This window comes from Saccopteryx leptura, chromosome 5, assembly GCF_036850995.1.
Source record: "Saccopteryx leptura isolate mSacLep1 chromosome 5, mSacLep1_pri_phased_curated, whole genome shotgun sequence".
Lineage (NCBI taxonomy): Eukaryota > Metazoa > Chordata > Mammalia > Chiroptera > Emballonuridae > Saccopteryx > Saccopteryx leptura.
Genome location: NC_089507.1, coordinates 33,704,165 through 33,718,824, shown reverse-complemented (window position 1 = coordinate 33,718,824; position 14,660 = coordinate 33,704,165). Strand labels below are relative to the sequence as shown.

General features: G+C 36.1%; 1 protein-coding gene across 2 annotated transcripts in view; it reads left to right on the top strand.

Moving 5' to 3' along the window:
• The window catches only part of GABRA2 (gamma-aminobutyric acid type A receptor subunit alpha2), a 124,906-nt gene that overhangs the window by 84,908 nt on the left and 25,338 nt on the right, over window positions 1-14,660 (top strand). For both annotated transcript variants that reach the window (XM_066385105.1, XM_066385106.1), the window contains exons 7-8: window positions 700-843; window positions 1,871-2,023. In XM_066385105.1, coding sequence (XP_066241202.1) covers window positions 700-843; window positions 1,871-2,023 — 297 coding nt within the window. The remainder of the gene's footprint in view (window positions 1-699; window positions 844-1,870; window positions 2,024-14,660) is intronic.

Sequence of the window (14,660 nt, the reverse complement as noted above, 5' to 3'; positions counted from 1 at the left end):
TCTGCCAAGTTCTGCTTTCTATGCCAAATAAAACAGGACATTTTACTTGGTCTTTTGTCTTTTTCTGCCAGTTCATAACTTACTTGGGATGCATTCAAATTAAGAGTCTGTCGAGAGTTGAGTGTATAATTAATTTTAAAATAAAAGTGTTTTTAAAAGTATTTACAACTTGAGGAAATTATAGCATTCTCACTTATTGTACAACTTCTGCAATAATCAATCTTCATTCTTCTAATGAAATAAATTGTGTCTTGTATGATAGCTGTAATTTCATTTTTAACTAAAGGGCTATGCTCAGAAAGCAGTATTATTTTGGATTATAATGGTTATTTCTAAACTAACTGATCTATGGGCATTCATAGCCTGTTTACCACTATGTCTTCATCAACCACCTTAAGACTATGGGAGATGTTTTAATCATCTCAAAGCCCACTGATTTTTTTCAGGATCTAAAGAGAAATGTTTCTTCACCTCTCAGAGTGGTTGCAAAAGAACATACTCTCATTTCTACCTTTATCTGCTTCACACCCTTCAAATTGAAGTTGTACATTTCAGACACATTTTACTCTAAAAAATTTTGATCTGTAAATATCACAATGATTTTTTTAGTCAACAATTATTCTATGAAATAAACTTTTAATGTACACTTTATTGATGGTTCTTACTGAAGTGATAATTTTTTTTTCTTATTTCCTACAGATGCATATACAACCTCAGAGGTCACTTATATTTGGACTTACAATGCATCTGATTCAGTACAAGTTGCTCCTGATGGCTCCAGGCTAAATCAATATGACCTGTTGGGCCAATCAATTGGGAAGGAAACAATTAAATCCAGTACAGGTTAGTAAAATGAGACTAAAGAAAAATTAGTTCTCAAGAAAATTTACGGGTTAAAGTCATTGGAAATGTATTAGTTCTTGAGATACAAAATTTAAGTAGCATGGGTTGTGCTTGGGGACTTTTTAGAAATTTACAATCTCAAACCTAATCCCTTATTAATTCAAGAGCAGTTTTTTGGCAAGACTCTAAGGAGATTTAAAGTTTGAGAAACACTAGCCTAAAATATACTTCATATTTTTTTTAAAAAGTGTGTTTTTTAAAGAAAGTGTGTTTTCTCAGACAAGTCAATTTTATCTTTATATAGTGTTATAGTTTCCCTTGTGTTCTAATTCATTTCTCTTTATTCTAGAAAATGTATTATGATTCAACTCTTGATTTATAGATAATGATTATTGACCTGTGTGGGGAAACTGACATCCTTTCTATGGGCCTCCTCTAAGAAAAAGCAACTGTGTGTACCAATGCCATTGCCTCCAGCAGATGTAAACCCAAAGAGCAAGAAGGAAGGTAGCTTTGAGGATGGGATAGAACTGATTGCAGTGACTAAGAGCAGACACTCTACATTGAGACACTCAGAACCTGTGGTAGAGTCAACAGTGGGAAATCTGAGTCAGACGATCAGTCTTGGAGATGTGGCTAGAGATCAATACTTTAAGGAGCCAGAGAGAACTGAACTTGAATTTGGTATCAGTGGGGTGAAGAACCTGATTAGGTAAAATCATCTATGGCCAGGGAACATTTATTAATTCTTTATTCCTTTAGTCAATAACTAAGACCTAGAGAGAAAAAACAAATACTATATCAAGGACATGCAGTGCAAGTTTTTCGGTAATATTAAAATCCTCTTTTAAATACTCTTGCTATGCTAAGGAGGCATTTAAAAATTATATACTTTTTATGTCGCATATGTGAAAAATTCTTTTTTTTTAAATCAGAGACTGTTCTTTCTCTAATCCCTTCCATTTCTAAAATGTGCAAACTATTGACTATTACAGTTCCTTAAGCTTCTTAAATTTTTTTCTTCTAGGTGAATATACCGTAATGACAGCTCATTTCCACTTGAAAAGAAAAATTGGGTATTTTGTGATTCAAACATATCTGCCTTGCATCATGACTGTCATTCTCTCCCAAGTGTCATTCTGGCTTAATAGGGAATCGGTGCCTGCAAGAACTGTGTTTGGTGAGTGGTGACCCCACACTTTGTTGCACAGCACATTATGTTTCATAACATACTTTTAGAAACATGCTTTCTCTTAATACACCAATATTCTGTGTTGTGTGGGGCATGGAATACTAGCTCCACCTCATAGATGAGGAAACTGAGGATCAGGGTGGTAGATTGAGCAGTTAGTGTCAGAGTGTTGATAAGGGAGATAAATAGTATTCAAATCATCTGGACTGAATATATTCAGTCTACTTTCTGTTGAATCATTTTGCTTCTCAACATTTGTCTCTATTTTAGTATAAGTTAGAGGTTTTAAGTTAGAGTATAACAGTACCACATTTCTAGGCTTTCTCTGTTTATTTTGCTTTGTTTTTTAGGTCAACAAAGATGATCTTAGTACTTTAAGTTAGAGAGTGAAAAGGAGAGAAAAAAAGAGACTCCCTCATGTCTGACCGTTAGTATGTTTAATTACAAATTTAATTTTCTTTTTTTTTAAATTAAGGCAAGGAAATTTGATTATTACACTCGGATATATGAACTAAGCTGAGCACATTTTATGATAAGATCCATTATTTTTGTGTATTTAGACCACTCAGTCATTTAGGAAAGTTCTATTAAACATCCGCTATGCCAGATAGTGCACCAGGCCCTAGAGTGAAGGACAACAAAGTAAGCAGGGAAGATAATGGCAACCCAAGGCGAAGGCCTTATAGAAGAAGCATGAACAAGTTATGGTATTACAGAAAACAGCGGCCTAGATCATCTCTAGGAGAATTGATTAAGTAGCTGAGTTAATATTTGAGCTGAATTTTGAAGGATAATGAAGAGATTCTGAGACAGGTGAACTGGGGCAAGAATCCTGGCCAAAAACGATGGATTGTGTAATGAAATGACATCAAGGGATGAAAGAACATAGTGTCCTTGGTGACAGTGAGTTGATTCAGTGTCAGTGGAGGTACATACAGATAGAAGTATAGTTTAAGACCTAGATAAGAAGGAGTTTGTAGGCCTGTCAATGCCATTATCTTGTAGGCTATAACTAACCACTGTAGTGTTTTGAAATTATAGACATGTGCAAAGCTCCCCTGGTATTTAATACATGCTATATACCTGTTAGCTATCTTTATTATTAATGCAAAACAATTGTTTTGACTTGCAACATCGGTAATGAATAATTCAAAAGGAAATTAAGAAAATAACTCCATTTACAATAGCATCCAAAATAATAAAACCTAGAAATAGATTTAACCGAGTAGCTGGAAGCCTTGTTCACTAAAAACTATGAAACTTTGCTGAAAGAAACTAAAGAAGATCTAATTAAATGAAAGCTTCTTATGGTCACAGATTTGTAGATAATACTCTTAAGATGAGACTAATCCTCAAAGTGGTCTATAAATTCAAATCAATACTTATCAAAAGTTGAAAATGACCCTTTATATACAAAGGGCAAAGCTGATCCTCAAATTTATATTGAATTGCAAGGAGGCTCCAAATAATCAAAGTACTATTATTGATAAAAAAAAAAGTTGGTGGATATTTAGTTTTAAATCTTAGTTCATATTTACCTTAATGAACAGTATGGTTCATTATGTCTATATGTCCATGCCTATGGACATATAGACCAATGGAATAAAATTAAAAGTTCAGTTACAAACTCAAACATCTACAGCAAATTGATTTTCAACAACAGTACCATGACCATTCATTAGAGAAATACATGTCTCTCATCAAATGTTGCTGGGGCAGCTGGATGACCACCACATGCAAAACAGTGAAGTTGGAACCCTACCTCACTCCAGATGCAACAGTGAACTCAAATGAATATAAAACTTTAATGCAGAATCTAAAACTATTAGAAAAAAAACAACATAAATCTTTATGACTGTGTATCTAGCAATGGTTTCTTAGATGTGACTGACACTCAAAGCACTAGTAACAAAGAAAAAAAATAGATGCATTGGATTTCAGTAAAATTAAACATTTTGCACCTCAAAGAACATTATTAACAATGTGAAAAGAACTAACACGTTGCAGAAAATATTGAAAATATTTTTCAAATCATATATCTGATAAGGATTTAATATCCTGAATAAATAAAGAACTCCTGCAACTTAAAAAACAAAGATCAAAGACTAGATTTTAAAAAAGGAGAAAGAAGCCTGACCAGGCAGGCACAGTGGATAGAGCATTGAACTGGGATGCAGAGGACCCAGGTTCGAGACTCTGAGTTCGCCAGCTTGAGCGCAGGCTCATCTGGTTTGAGCAAGGCTCACCAGCTTGAGCCCAAGGTCGCTGGCTCGAGCAAGGGGTCACTTGGTCTCCTGTAGCCCCCACCCCCCGTCAAGGCACATATGAGAAATCAATCAATGAACAACTAAGGAACTGCAACAAAGAATTGGTGTTTCTCATCTCTCTCCCTTCCTGTCTGTCTGTCCCTGTCTGTCCCTCTCTCTGACTCTCCCTGTCTCTGCCACAAAAAAAAGAAAGAATTTGAATGGACTTTTTACTAAAGAACGTATACAAAATCCCAAACCAGCAGATCACATGGTATTCAGTATCATTGGACATTCAGGCAATGCAAACCAAAACCATAATAAAATGCCTTTTATACAAACTAGGATGTCTATCATAATAATAAAAAATAGACAAGTATTGGTAACAATGTGGAGAAATAAAACTTCTGTATATTGCTGATAGAAATACAAAATGCTTCAGGGTCTATGAAAAACTGTGCAGTGGTTCCTAAAATACGGAAACATAGATTACCATATGACTCACCAATTCCACCTCTAGGTATATACCCAAGATTAATGAAAACATATGTTCACATGAAAACTTGTACACAGATGTTTATAGCGGCATCAATTCTAATAGTCAAAAGGTGAAAAGAACCCATATTTTTATCAGCAGTTAAGTGGGTAACCAAAATGTGGTATATACTTACAATGGAATATCATTTATCTATAAAAAAAGTACTTGTGCATGCTACAACATAGTGAACTTCAAAAGCATAGTAAATAATAATAAAAAAAAACAGACTCCAAAAGCCACATATATTATATGTGAAAAGTCATATATATATATATTTTTTAATTCAGTCAGAGAAGGGGAGGCAGAGTGACTCCTGAATGCTTTCTGACTTAGATCCACCCAGCAAGTCCAATAGGGGGTGATGCTCTGCCCATCTGGGGTCGTTGCTCTGTTGCTCATCAACTGAGCTCTACTTAGCACCTGAGGCAGAAGCTATGGAGCCATCCTCAGCACTCATAGCCAACTTGCTCCAATTGAGCCATGACTGCAGAAGGGGAAGAGAGAGAAAGAAGCAAGAGGAGGAGGGGTAGAGAAGCAGATGGGCGCTTCTCCTTTGTGCCCTGATGAAGACATCTACACACCAGGCTGACTCTCTACCACTGAGCAAACCAGCCAGGGTAATATTATTTTTATATGAATTATACAAAGTAGGCGAATCTATTGAAACTAACAGTTTAGTGCATGAGGCAGAAGGAAACAAAATGTGATTACTTAATAAGAACAGTGGATTATTCTAAGGTAGTGGAAAGTTTTGAAACTATAGATAGATGTAGAGAATGCTGAACACTGTGAATACATAAGTGCCACTGAATTCTACACTTTAAAATACTGAGTTTTATATTATGTGAATTTTATCTCAGTAAAATAATTTTGAAGTATCATGAGTTAAGAAAAACAGCATTTGAAGGTGCACAATAAGGGATTTCATGATTTAGACTCAGAGGAGTGCTTTCAGATGTCTACTACAAAATTTGCAAATTGTGGAATCAAAGACAAAAAATTTGATGGGGCCAAAAAAACAAAATTTTTATCCAGATAATTTGAAATCAAAGATTATATAATTTTCAGATCACAAGTAATACAAAGGAAAACGTTTAAGGGGAAAAGAACACAGTAGTTAAAAACAGAGAGGAAAAGAATAGGCAGAACTGATATTTCATCCAGAAAGATCTAAATTTATATGTAAATATAACTCAAGTCAGACAAAACAAAATAATGAGGTATTTGATAAATGTCATGGGGAAGACAAAATGTTTCATTGAAGTAAATAAACAGAGATTGTTGTAGCATAAATCACTTAGATGGGTATATTAAAAGAAGCTAGTAGAGGACTCTCCCTGTCTATTGAGAAGTAAATAGATGAATAAAATTAACTGTGAATCAGCAAAATGTGTTAGTGTCAAGGCTGTTGGGTTTAATTATAACAAATGTACAAAAGTTTAAAGATTGGTAATGAATATGAAATTAAAAACCCAAGCTATATTTGAATGTGTAAAATTTAAACAAATTATTTACAATACAGATTTAAGGATCAAAACGTCATGTAAATTTAAACTATGAGATGATAAAAATATCCTTTATATTTTCTCTGCAAGCTATTCTGTGTAAAGCTTGTAATAAACATCATTTCCTGTGATAGTATGCGTGTGTGTGTGCAAGTATGCAAGTGAAAGATAAACACTAAAATTATATCCTGTTTGGAATGGGTCTCAAAAACTACTTAACCCACTTATTCTACTCCCTTATTCATTTGTCATTGTTTTCTGCCTCCATTTGAGTTTGAACATCATCATCTGACTGATAGCTAGCAGTTACCTAAGCCACGTTTCTACTGGCTCCAAATTTCACTCTCTGAATTCACAGTCATGTTTACAAGCTAGTGAGAAATCATGAAATCACTTGCCCTCCTCTTGCCTCCAAGGCTTTCAGTGATGAGTAACCTACCCAAGGAAAAAACTATTACAGTTAAGAAATTAATATGCCTTGGGAGAGAGATGTCAAATTTCTCAACCTTTGAGGTCTGGCTTCATGCTGTGAATAGAATAAGAAAATGACAAACAAGGCAGTCAGCAGAGGAGTTGAAATTAAAATGTTGTCCCTTAATATTAGAGACTTTGCTCCATTATGTTGGGTTTTTATCTCTTCCATGTTTTTGTATATTGCATTTATTTTACGGTTGTAGATCCAACTTGATATATTTCAAAACGATTTCTTCAAAAAGGCTGTTCATGTATCTTGCGATGATAAAAGCTTACTTTGACTTTGATTGTTCATGCTGTATTCATTCAGCATTAACAAATACTTACTGAATGGATATTTTTATCAGCACTGTTCTAGAAGCTTGGGATACATCCTTGAGCAAAACCCAAGTGCAGCTTCCTTCATTATGAAGTGGCTCTCCCTGTGTTTCTGGTAGTTTAAGAAAGTGCTTGGGAAGCTTTTAACTTTATATTTCAGGTTTTGTGCTTTCAAGGGTCTTGTGAATGAACAATGGATTGCCAATGTACAAACCTCCATTTGTGTTTATATAAACATATATATTACTTTACGAAATTGTGTCTTCTGGCTTTTTCAGTTGCTTTACAACCTGAAGAACTTTATATAAGTAAGTAATAATCATAAGAAATTTACCAATTTTATTTGAAGCCAAACACTTTTTCAAATTAAGAGTTATAAGTTAATGTATGAATATGTGACTGTCTGCTTATATGTGAGCATATAAAAACAGTATGTGAATAAATTTATATATAATAAATGTGTCCTGATATTTTGTCTGAATACAGTATGGAACAGAGAGTTTTTCTATTAAAAACTAAAATCAAATAGCCAACATCTGTTAGTGTGTAGGTTCGGTAAATGTGTATCAGGAGTTCAAATGCTTTCTGTTACACGCAAAATTCCTGACACATGAGAGAGCCTTAGATTCCTGTCTTATATAAATTTTGAAATAATTAAAATTCCAAAAAGGATAAGTTTGGACTACTCATCTTACTTCTTAGTTCCATGACTCATTTTGACTATTTATATTATGGAATCCAAAATGTAGTAATTTGATTAAATCAGGGTGGTTTTTTTTTTATGTAAAAGAAGTCTACAAGTAGATGGTTCAGGACAGGTATGGTGACACCACAGGCGCTGGGCACTCAGTCTCTTTCTTTATTCTCTGATATCCTTAGCCTGGAGATTTGCTTCACAGGCCTAAAAGACTGGTGGTGTGTCAGCCATCACATTCACATCCCCAAAACAAGAAGGGATAAGCAAAAGGGCAGAAGACCTGTTTCAGATCTCTATTCACCATAAATGAGCTTTTCCAGAAGTTCCTCCAAAGCATTTCTATATAGAAAGCCTTAGAAATAGCCATCCTGAATAAATTCAGTGTTCTATTATTATGGATTAACTAAATATTAGGTTGTTAGCTATTAGTTTATTCTACAATAAGAAAAAGACTTGTTTGCAATAAGACCTTAAAATAACTAAAAGGACATATTCTGGAACAGAGTATCTTGGTTCAAAACCAGGTTCTGCTACTATCAAATTATGTGACCTCTGACAAGTTTCTTAACCTCTCTACAACATAGTTTTACAGGTGAAACCTCTCTGTAAAACTATGATTATAATATCTACTTTGAGAGTTAGTTTAAGAAGTACACATACACATTCATACACACAGAGAACACTAGAACTATTCTGGCACATAGTAAGAGCTATGGATTTATCAACTGTTATTATTAGTGATTATTATCTAGTACTTAATTCTCTCTTTCATGTCAAGAAATATGTAGCTTTGGCCATTTGGCTCAGCTAAAAAGCATTGGCCCAGCATGTGGAAGTCCTGGATTCGATTCCTGATCAGAGCACACAGGAGAAGCACCCTTCTGATTCTCCACCCTTCCCCCTCTCCTTCCTCTCTATCTCTCCCTTCCCCTCCTGCAGCCAAGGCTGCATAGGAGCAAAGTTGGCCCGGGTGCTGAGGACGGCCCCATGGCCTCGCCTCAGATGCTAGAATGGCTCTGGCCCCAATGGAGCAATGCCCCAGATGGACAGAGCATCACCCCATGGTGGGCATGTCAGGTGGATCCCGGTCGGGAGCATGTGGAAGTCTGTCTGACTGCCTCCCCACTTCTAACTTCAGAAAAATACATGCGCATGCACGCACACACACACACACACAAGAAATATGTAAAGAATGGTGAGATCTTGAATAGTTTGAATCACAATAATCGCTTCACAATGTGACATATTTCAGGAATATTAAGTTTTATAAACGCTAGGGAAGACATAACTGGACAGGAATCCAGCTTCTATGACATCATATTATCAGTGTTGGTTTATTTGAAGGGAATTTTAGAATCTTTGATATTCCTTTAAAAGTGAATTATGTCACTGTGTGTTTTCAGTTTTAGTCAAGACTCCTTTGATTACAATAAAATGAAACCCATGTCAAGCTGGCTTATGCCTCTTTGTGAACTTCATTCATCATTGGCTTGTAGAGGTATCCACAAGAAATACTGTCTTAGATGTGCATCCCATATCAAAGTCCTATAATTAAATCTTATTGGTTAGACAAGGGTTATTTCTCATCCCTGATACAGTCATCATGACCAAGTACACACTATTTAGCAAAACTTGGGTCACAGGCTCACTTTGAGTCACTAGGAACTGTCAGATCCACTCTGAAAGTGGAAGATGAGTAGTTCCTGAAGGAAAGGAGAATTTAAGACTTATTAGAAGGGAACAACTCCTGACACATCCTCACTCTGATCTTTGTATGTCATTTATATTTCACTTAGCTCTGTGATAATAACCTTGATTTCTACTCTACTGAGAAAATTGAAGCAACTAAAAAGAAATCCTCCAGGATCCCACAACCTCTTCTACCCAAGCTTCTATACCCACAATTTCTTCTTGACTATGTTTTCATATAATGCCGACCTTTCTACCTGTGCATTACATCATATACCTTCTCACCTGCTCAATCCTCCCCCACCCTCTCTAATGTCATCAGTGTCTTTGATTCAGACTCAGTCATCCCTAACAGAAATACAAATATGGCATTATTTACCTAAGCTCAAATTAAATTCCTTTGACTCAACTAATGTCACCTCATTTTTTTGCTTTTCCTTTAAGCAGATTTAATTGAAACAGTGTACTGTATTTACTGTACCTAATTTTCTCCTCCTATGATCTTTTAAATACATTCTAATCAGGACTTTGTCTCTACTATTCCACCAAAACTATTCTTGTTGCCCTGGCCGGTTGCCCTGGTAGAGCGTCGGCCTAGCGTGCGGAGGACCCGGGTTCGATTCCCGGCCAGGGCACACAGGAGAAGCGCCCATTTGCTTCTCCACCCATCCGCCGCGCTTTCCTCTCTGTCTCTCTCTTCCCCTCCCGCAGCCAAGGCTCCATTGGAGCAAAGATGGCCCGGGCGCTGGGGATGGCTCTGTGGCCTCTGCCTCAGGCGCTAGAGTGGCTCTGGTCGCAACATGGCGACGCCCAGGATGGGCAGAGCATCGCCCCCTGGTGGGCAGAGCATCGCCCCTGGTGGGCGTGCCGGGTGGATCCGGTTGGGCGCATGCGGGAGTCTGTCTGACTGTCTCTCCCTGTTTCCAGCTTCAGAAAAATGGAAAAAAAAAATTAAAAAAAAAAACTATTCTTGTTGAGGTCCTCTACATTGCTAAATCTAGTTGCCAATTCTCAAATTAATTTACTTGGCCTATCAGCAGCCTTTGATAGAGCACATTTCTCACACTAACATAAAATAAATTTTTTGGAAATATTGTTATTTAGTTTTAAAGATAGCCATATATTTGTGATTTATCTCTGACTTCCAATGTCCATTCAATCTCCTTTGCAGGTCCCTACTCTTTCCCAGACCACTTAAATATTCAGAGGGCTCTGGAGTTCAATGTTTAGACATTTTCTTCTCTATACCCTCTACTTTAGTGACTTCATCATTTATTATGGCTTAATACAATATTAGCGTGATAATTACCAAATTTATAGCTTCTTTCCAGACCTCTTTCCTTAACTCTATACACATACATCTAGCTGTCTTCCTTACATCTCCACTTGAATGTTCAATAGGCATCAGAAACTCAATAGGTGCAAACTGAATTTTAAATCTTCTTATCCTTGCCTGACCAGGCAGTGGCACAGTGGATAGAGCATCGGACTGGGATGCCAAGGACCCAGGTTCGAGACCCCGAGGTCACCAGCTTGAGCGCTGGCTCATCTGGTTTGAGCAAAAAGTTCACCAGCTTGGACCCAAGGTTGCAGGCTCGAGCAAGGGGTTACTCGGTCTGCTGAAGGCCCACAGTCAAGGCACATATGAGAAAGCAATCAATGAACAACTAAGGTGTCACAATGCGCAGCTAAAAACTAATGATTGATGCTTCTCATCTCTCCATTCCTGTCTGTCTATCCCTCTCTCTGATTCTCTCTTTGTCTCTGTAAAAATAATAATAATAATAATAATAATAATAATAATAAATAAATAAATAAATCTTATCTTCAAAATCTAGTCCTCTTGTAACCTTGGCTAAACCTAGACTGAGCCCTATTCTCTTTGTGATTACTGCATATCTTTATTTGCGTAGGCTGCCATAACAAAAGACCACAGGCTGCATGGCTCAAACAACATATTTTTTTTCTCACAGTTAGGCAAAAAAGTCTATAATAAAGATCCAGCATGGTTGCAGATGGTTACCTTCTCATTATGTTCTTAAATGACCTTTCCTGGTGTGTGTGCACACTCTCTCTGGTGTGCCTTACTATAAAAACACTAAACTTCCTGAATCCTGTTGGATCAGGGCTCTAACCTGATGACCTGAATATACTTGAATTACTTCCTTAGAGGCCTCATCTCCAAATGCAACCACTGTGCGTATTAGAGCTTTAAGATATGAATTTTGGAGGGACACAGACATTCAGTTTGTACACTGCACTAGGCTCTAAACTATGTCTTGTTTCCATCCTTATGCAAGTTTGTTCTCAACATAGTAGCCAGAAGTATCCTTTCAAGTGTAAATCAGATTATATCACACTCATGCTCTACCAATTGGCTCACCATTATATTCAGAATAAAAACAAAAGGATCTTCAGAAGTCAGTAAGTCCTATGTGGCAAGATCTTCCTTCCCCCACAGACTCAACTTCTACCACTCTTCCTATTCCTAAACTTTCTGACATCCACACTGGCCTCCTTATTCCATGAACATACCAGGCATTCATTTACTACCAGCTTTGTCCGCCCCCTCTGCCTAAACCCTTGTTCCCCCAGATATGTGTAGCTCATTTCTTCACTTCCTTACGCTTTCTCAACTGTTGTCGTCTCAAAGAGGCTTGCCTTACAATCTAACTTAAAATTGTGAACTGCTTCCCAATCCACCTCTTCTGCTCTCTCTGGTTCTACACTGTTTTTTTCTTTTCTTCATTGCAATATATAATAATATCTTATAAAAATACTTTTTGTTTAACTTCTAGTTTCTTTAGTTAAATTAGAATTTAAATTTCAAGAGACAGTTTTATTTCTTTTTTTTTTTCAATGGAGGTTACAATAAGTCTAATGGCCATTTCTCAGATCAGTTTACTTGACCTAATATTAAGACAATAAGTAAAGGGGAAGTGATTTTAGATAAACAGATTTATACATACATATATATAAGATAGGTAGGTAGATAGATGAAAGATAGATAGAAGATTTAAAAAATGATAAACACATTTGTGAGTTTAACTAGAGTTAGATTAGAAAATCCAAAACCAGATAAACTAAAAGTGTAAGAAAGTTAATTTGCTAATTTTCTTAATTAAGATATCTGAGTGCTGTTTCCAAAAGAAAGTTGAATAGATACTGGATAAAAATTAAACAAAAATTAACCATTGCAATAGGTTAGCCAACTGTGAAGTTGAGAGGGTACACACTACACAAGGCTGCAGTAATTCTGACACTAACTGTAAGTTCAGGGGGTTCCCAGACCATCCTCACATTTAATAATTTAATAGAAGGATGCATCAATCACACTGAAAACTGTTACAAGCACAGTTATGGTTTATTACAGGGAAAAGATACAGATTAAAACCAGCCAAAGAAAGAAACACATAGAGTACACTCTAGGCAAAGTTCCAAAGGCAGAGCTTCCATGGTCTTTTCCCCTGGAGTTGGGCAGCATTACTTTCTTGGCATTGATATATGACAACACATACAGAATATGCCAACCAGGAAAGTTATCTGCACCTTGTGTCCAGAGTTTGTTTTGAGGCCTGGCGCATTGGCACTGTTGACTGGTTTTATATGTGTTCTCAGTTCTTCAGGAGGTCAAGCTGTTATGACATTATCTAAAAATTCCACACTAAATCCTGCTGTTACTATCTAGCTGGACCAAACCTACCAGGCCAACACTATCACTCCTATCAGATATGGCATTCCAAAGCCTAGATATTACTCCGGAAGCTGAGGTCAAAGGCTAACCTTTCTTAGGGTAAGGTTAAAATTCTTTATTATGCATACAGTATATATTATAAGCCAAATATTAAGCCTCTAATTATTGGATACATCATTTTGAGTTATCACTATATCTACTTTCTTCTTACCTGTATCAATATAGTCTCTAGTGTTCTTGCTGCTTTCCCTCATTCGTACCTTCTGTATGTCTTAATTCCCTCCTCATTGTCTAATTCCCTAGAGCTCTCAACACATATTCCTAGACTTGAACTTTCATTTTTCTTCACCAGCATATACAGAAAGTTGCCTAATATGAGAAAGATCTTGTTTACAGTGCAGTTGAGGAAAAAACATGCTGCTTCATTTTTTTCTAGAAAGGTACGCAGGAACGGGGCCATGTGTACTAAAACACAGCTACAAACTTTTTGCGATCATAAAACTAGTAGATAAGAAAACATTCCATTACAACTTTTGAGAAACCAGTTATCTATTGGACAGAGAGTCTCTTAATAAAGAGATAATCATGATCTGAACAATAAGTATAAAATTATTTCCTTTAATAATTAAACAACAAACACTTTTAAGGGCTTGCAATATGTTTGAAGGAATACTGCACCACGAATGAAGAGAGCTTCTGCTGGGAATTCACTCTCCTTCTATATTAAGCAAAAGTGTCAATTCTCTAAACTCTAGATTTTATCTGCTGTAAATGGTGTAAAACATATGCCATCTACCTCATAGAAATGGTAAGAGGCTACATAAAACATGTGTATAAAGTTTCTTAATTCTTAAACATATATTTATTGTTTTATATATGAGACAATTAATAAGCTTGAGTATTTCCTGATAACCAAAGATACCATACAACATTGTATGAATCCCAATAGTGTGTGTGCATGTGTTTGAGTGTGTATGATTCTTTCATGATTTCAAATTCCTTCAGCCTGAGCTTATAATTTCCAAATCTGCAAAATTTTAATTACTTTTTATATTCGTATACAAGACTGTTTCCTATACTTACTTACTTCATCTGAATAAGTTACCGAATCCTCTAGAGTTTTATAGGACACCATAATAAATAGATGCTTTATATATATATTTATTTATTAACTTTATAAAATCCTGTGTGCATAATTTACAGATGCTAACAATTTTTATTATTTGAAACAAAGGGTAATAAAAATGATCAGAAAATTTGTAACAGGAACTCATATTCTTGCATGGCTGCCCTGGACTGGAACTGGTTAGCAGCAGTCTCTTTGGGCAAGATGTCTTTAGTTTGCCACAATGCCAGCACTCCCTGTCGCCCACCGTACTTGTCTGTTTTCCCTGCCTAGTCAGTGCCTATGGACATTAGAAGTTACAGCCTGTGGATGTAGACATACAGAGATAAGAAAGAACA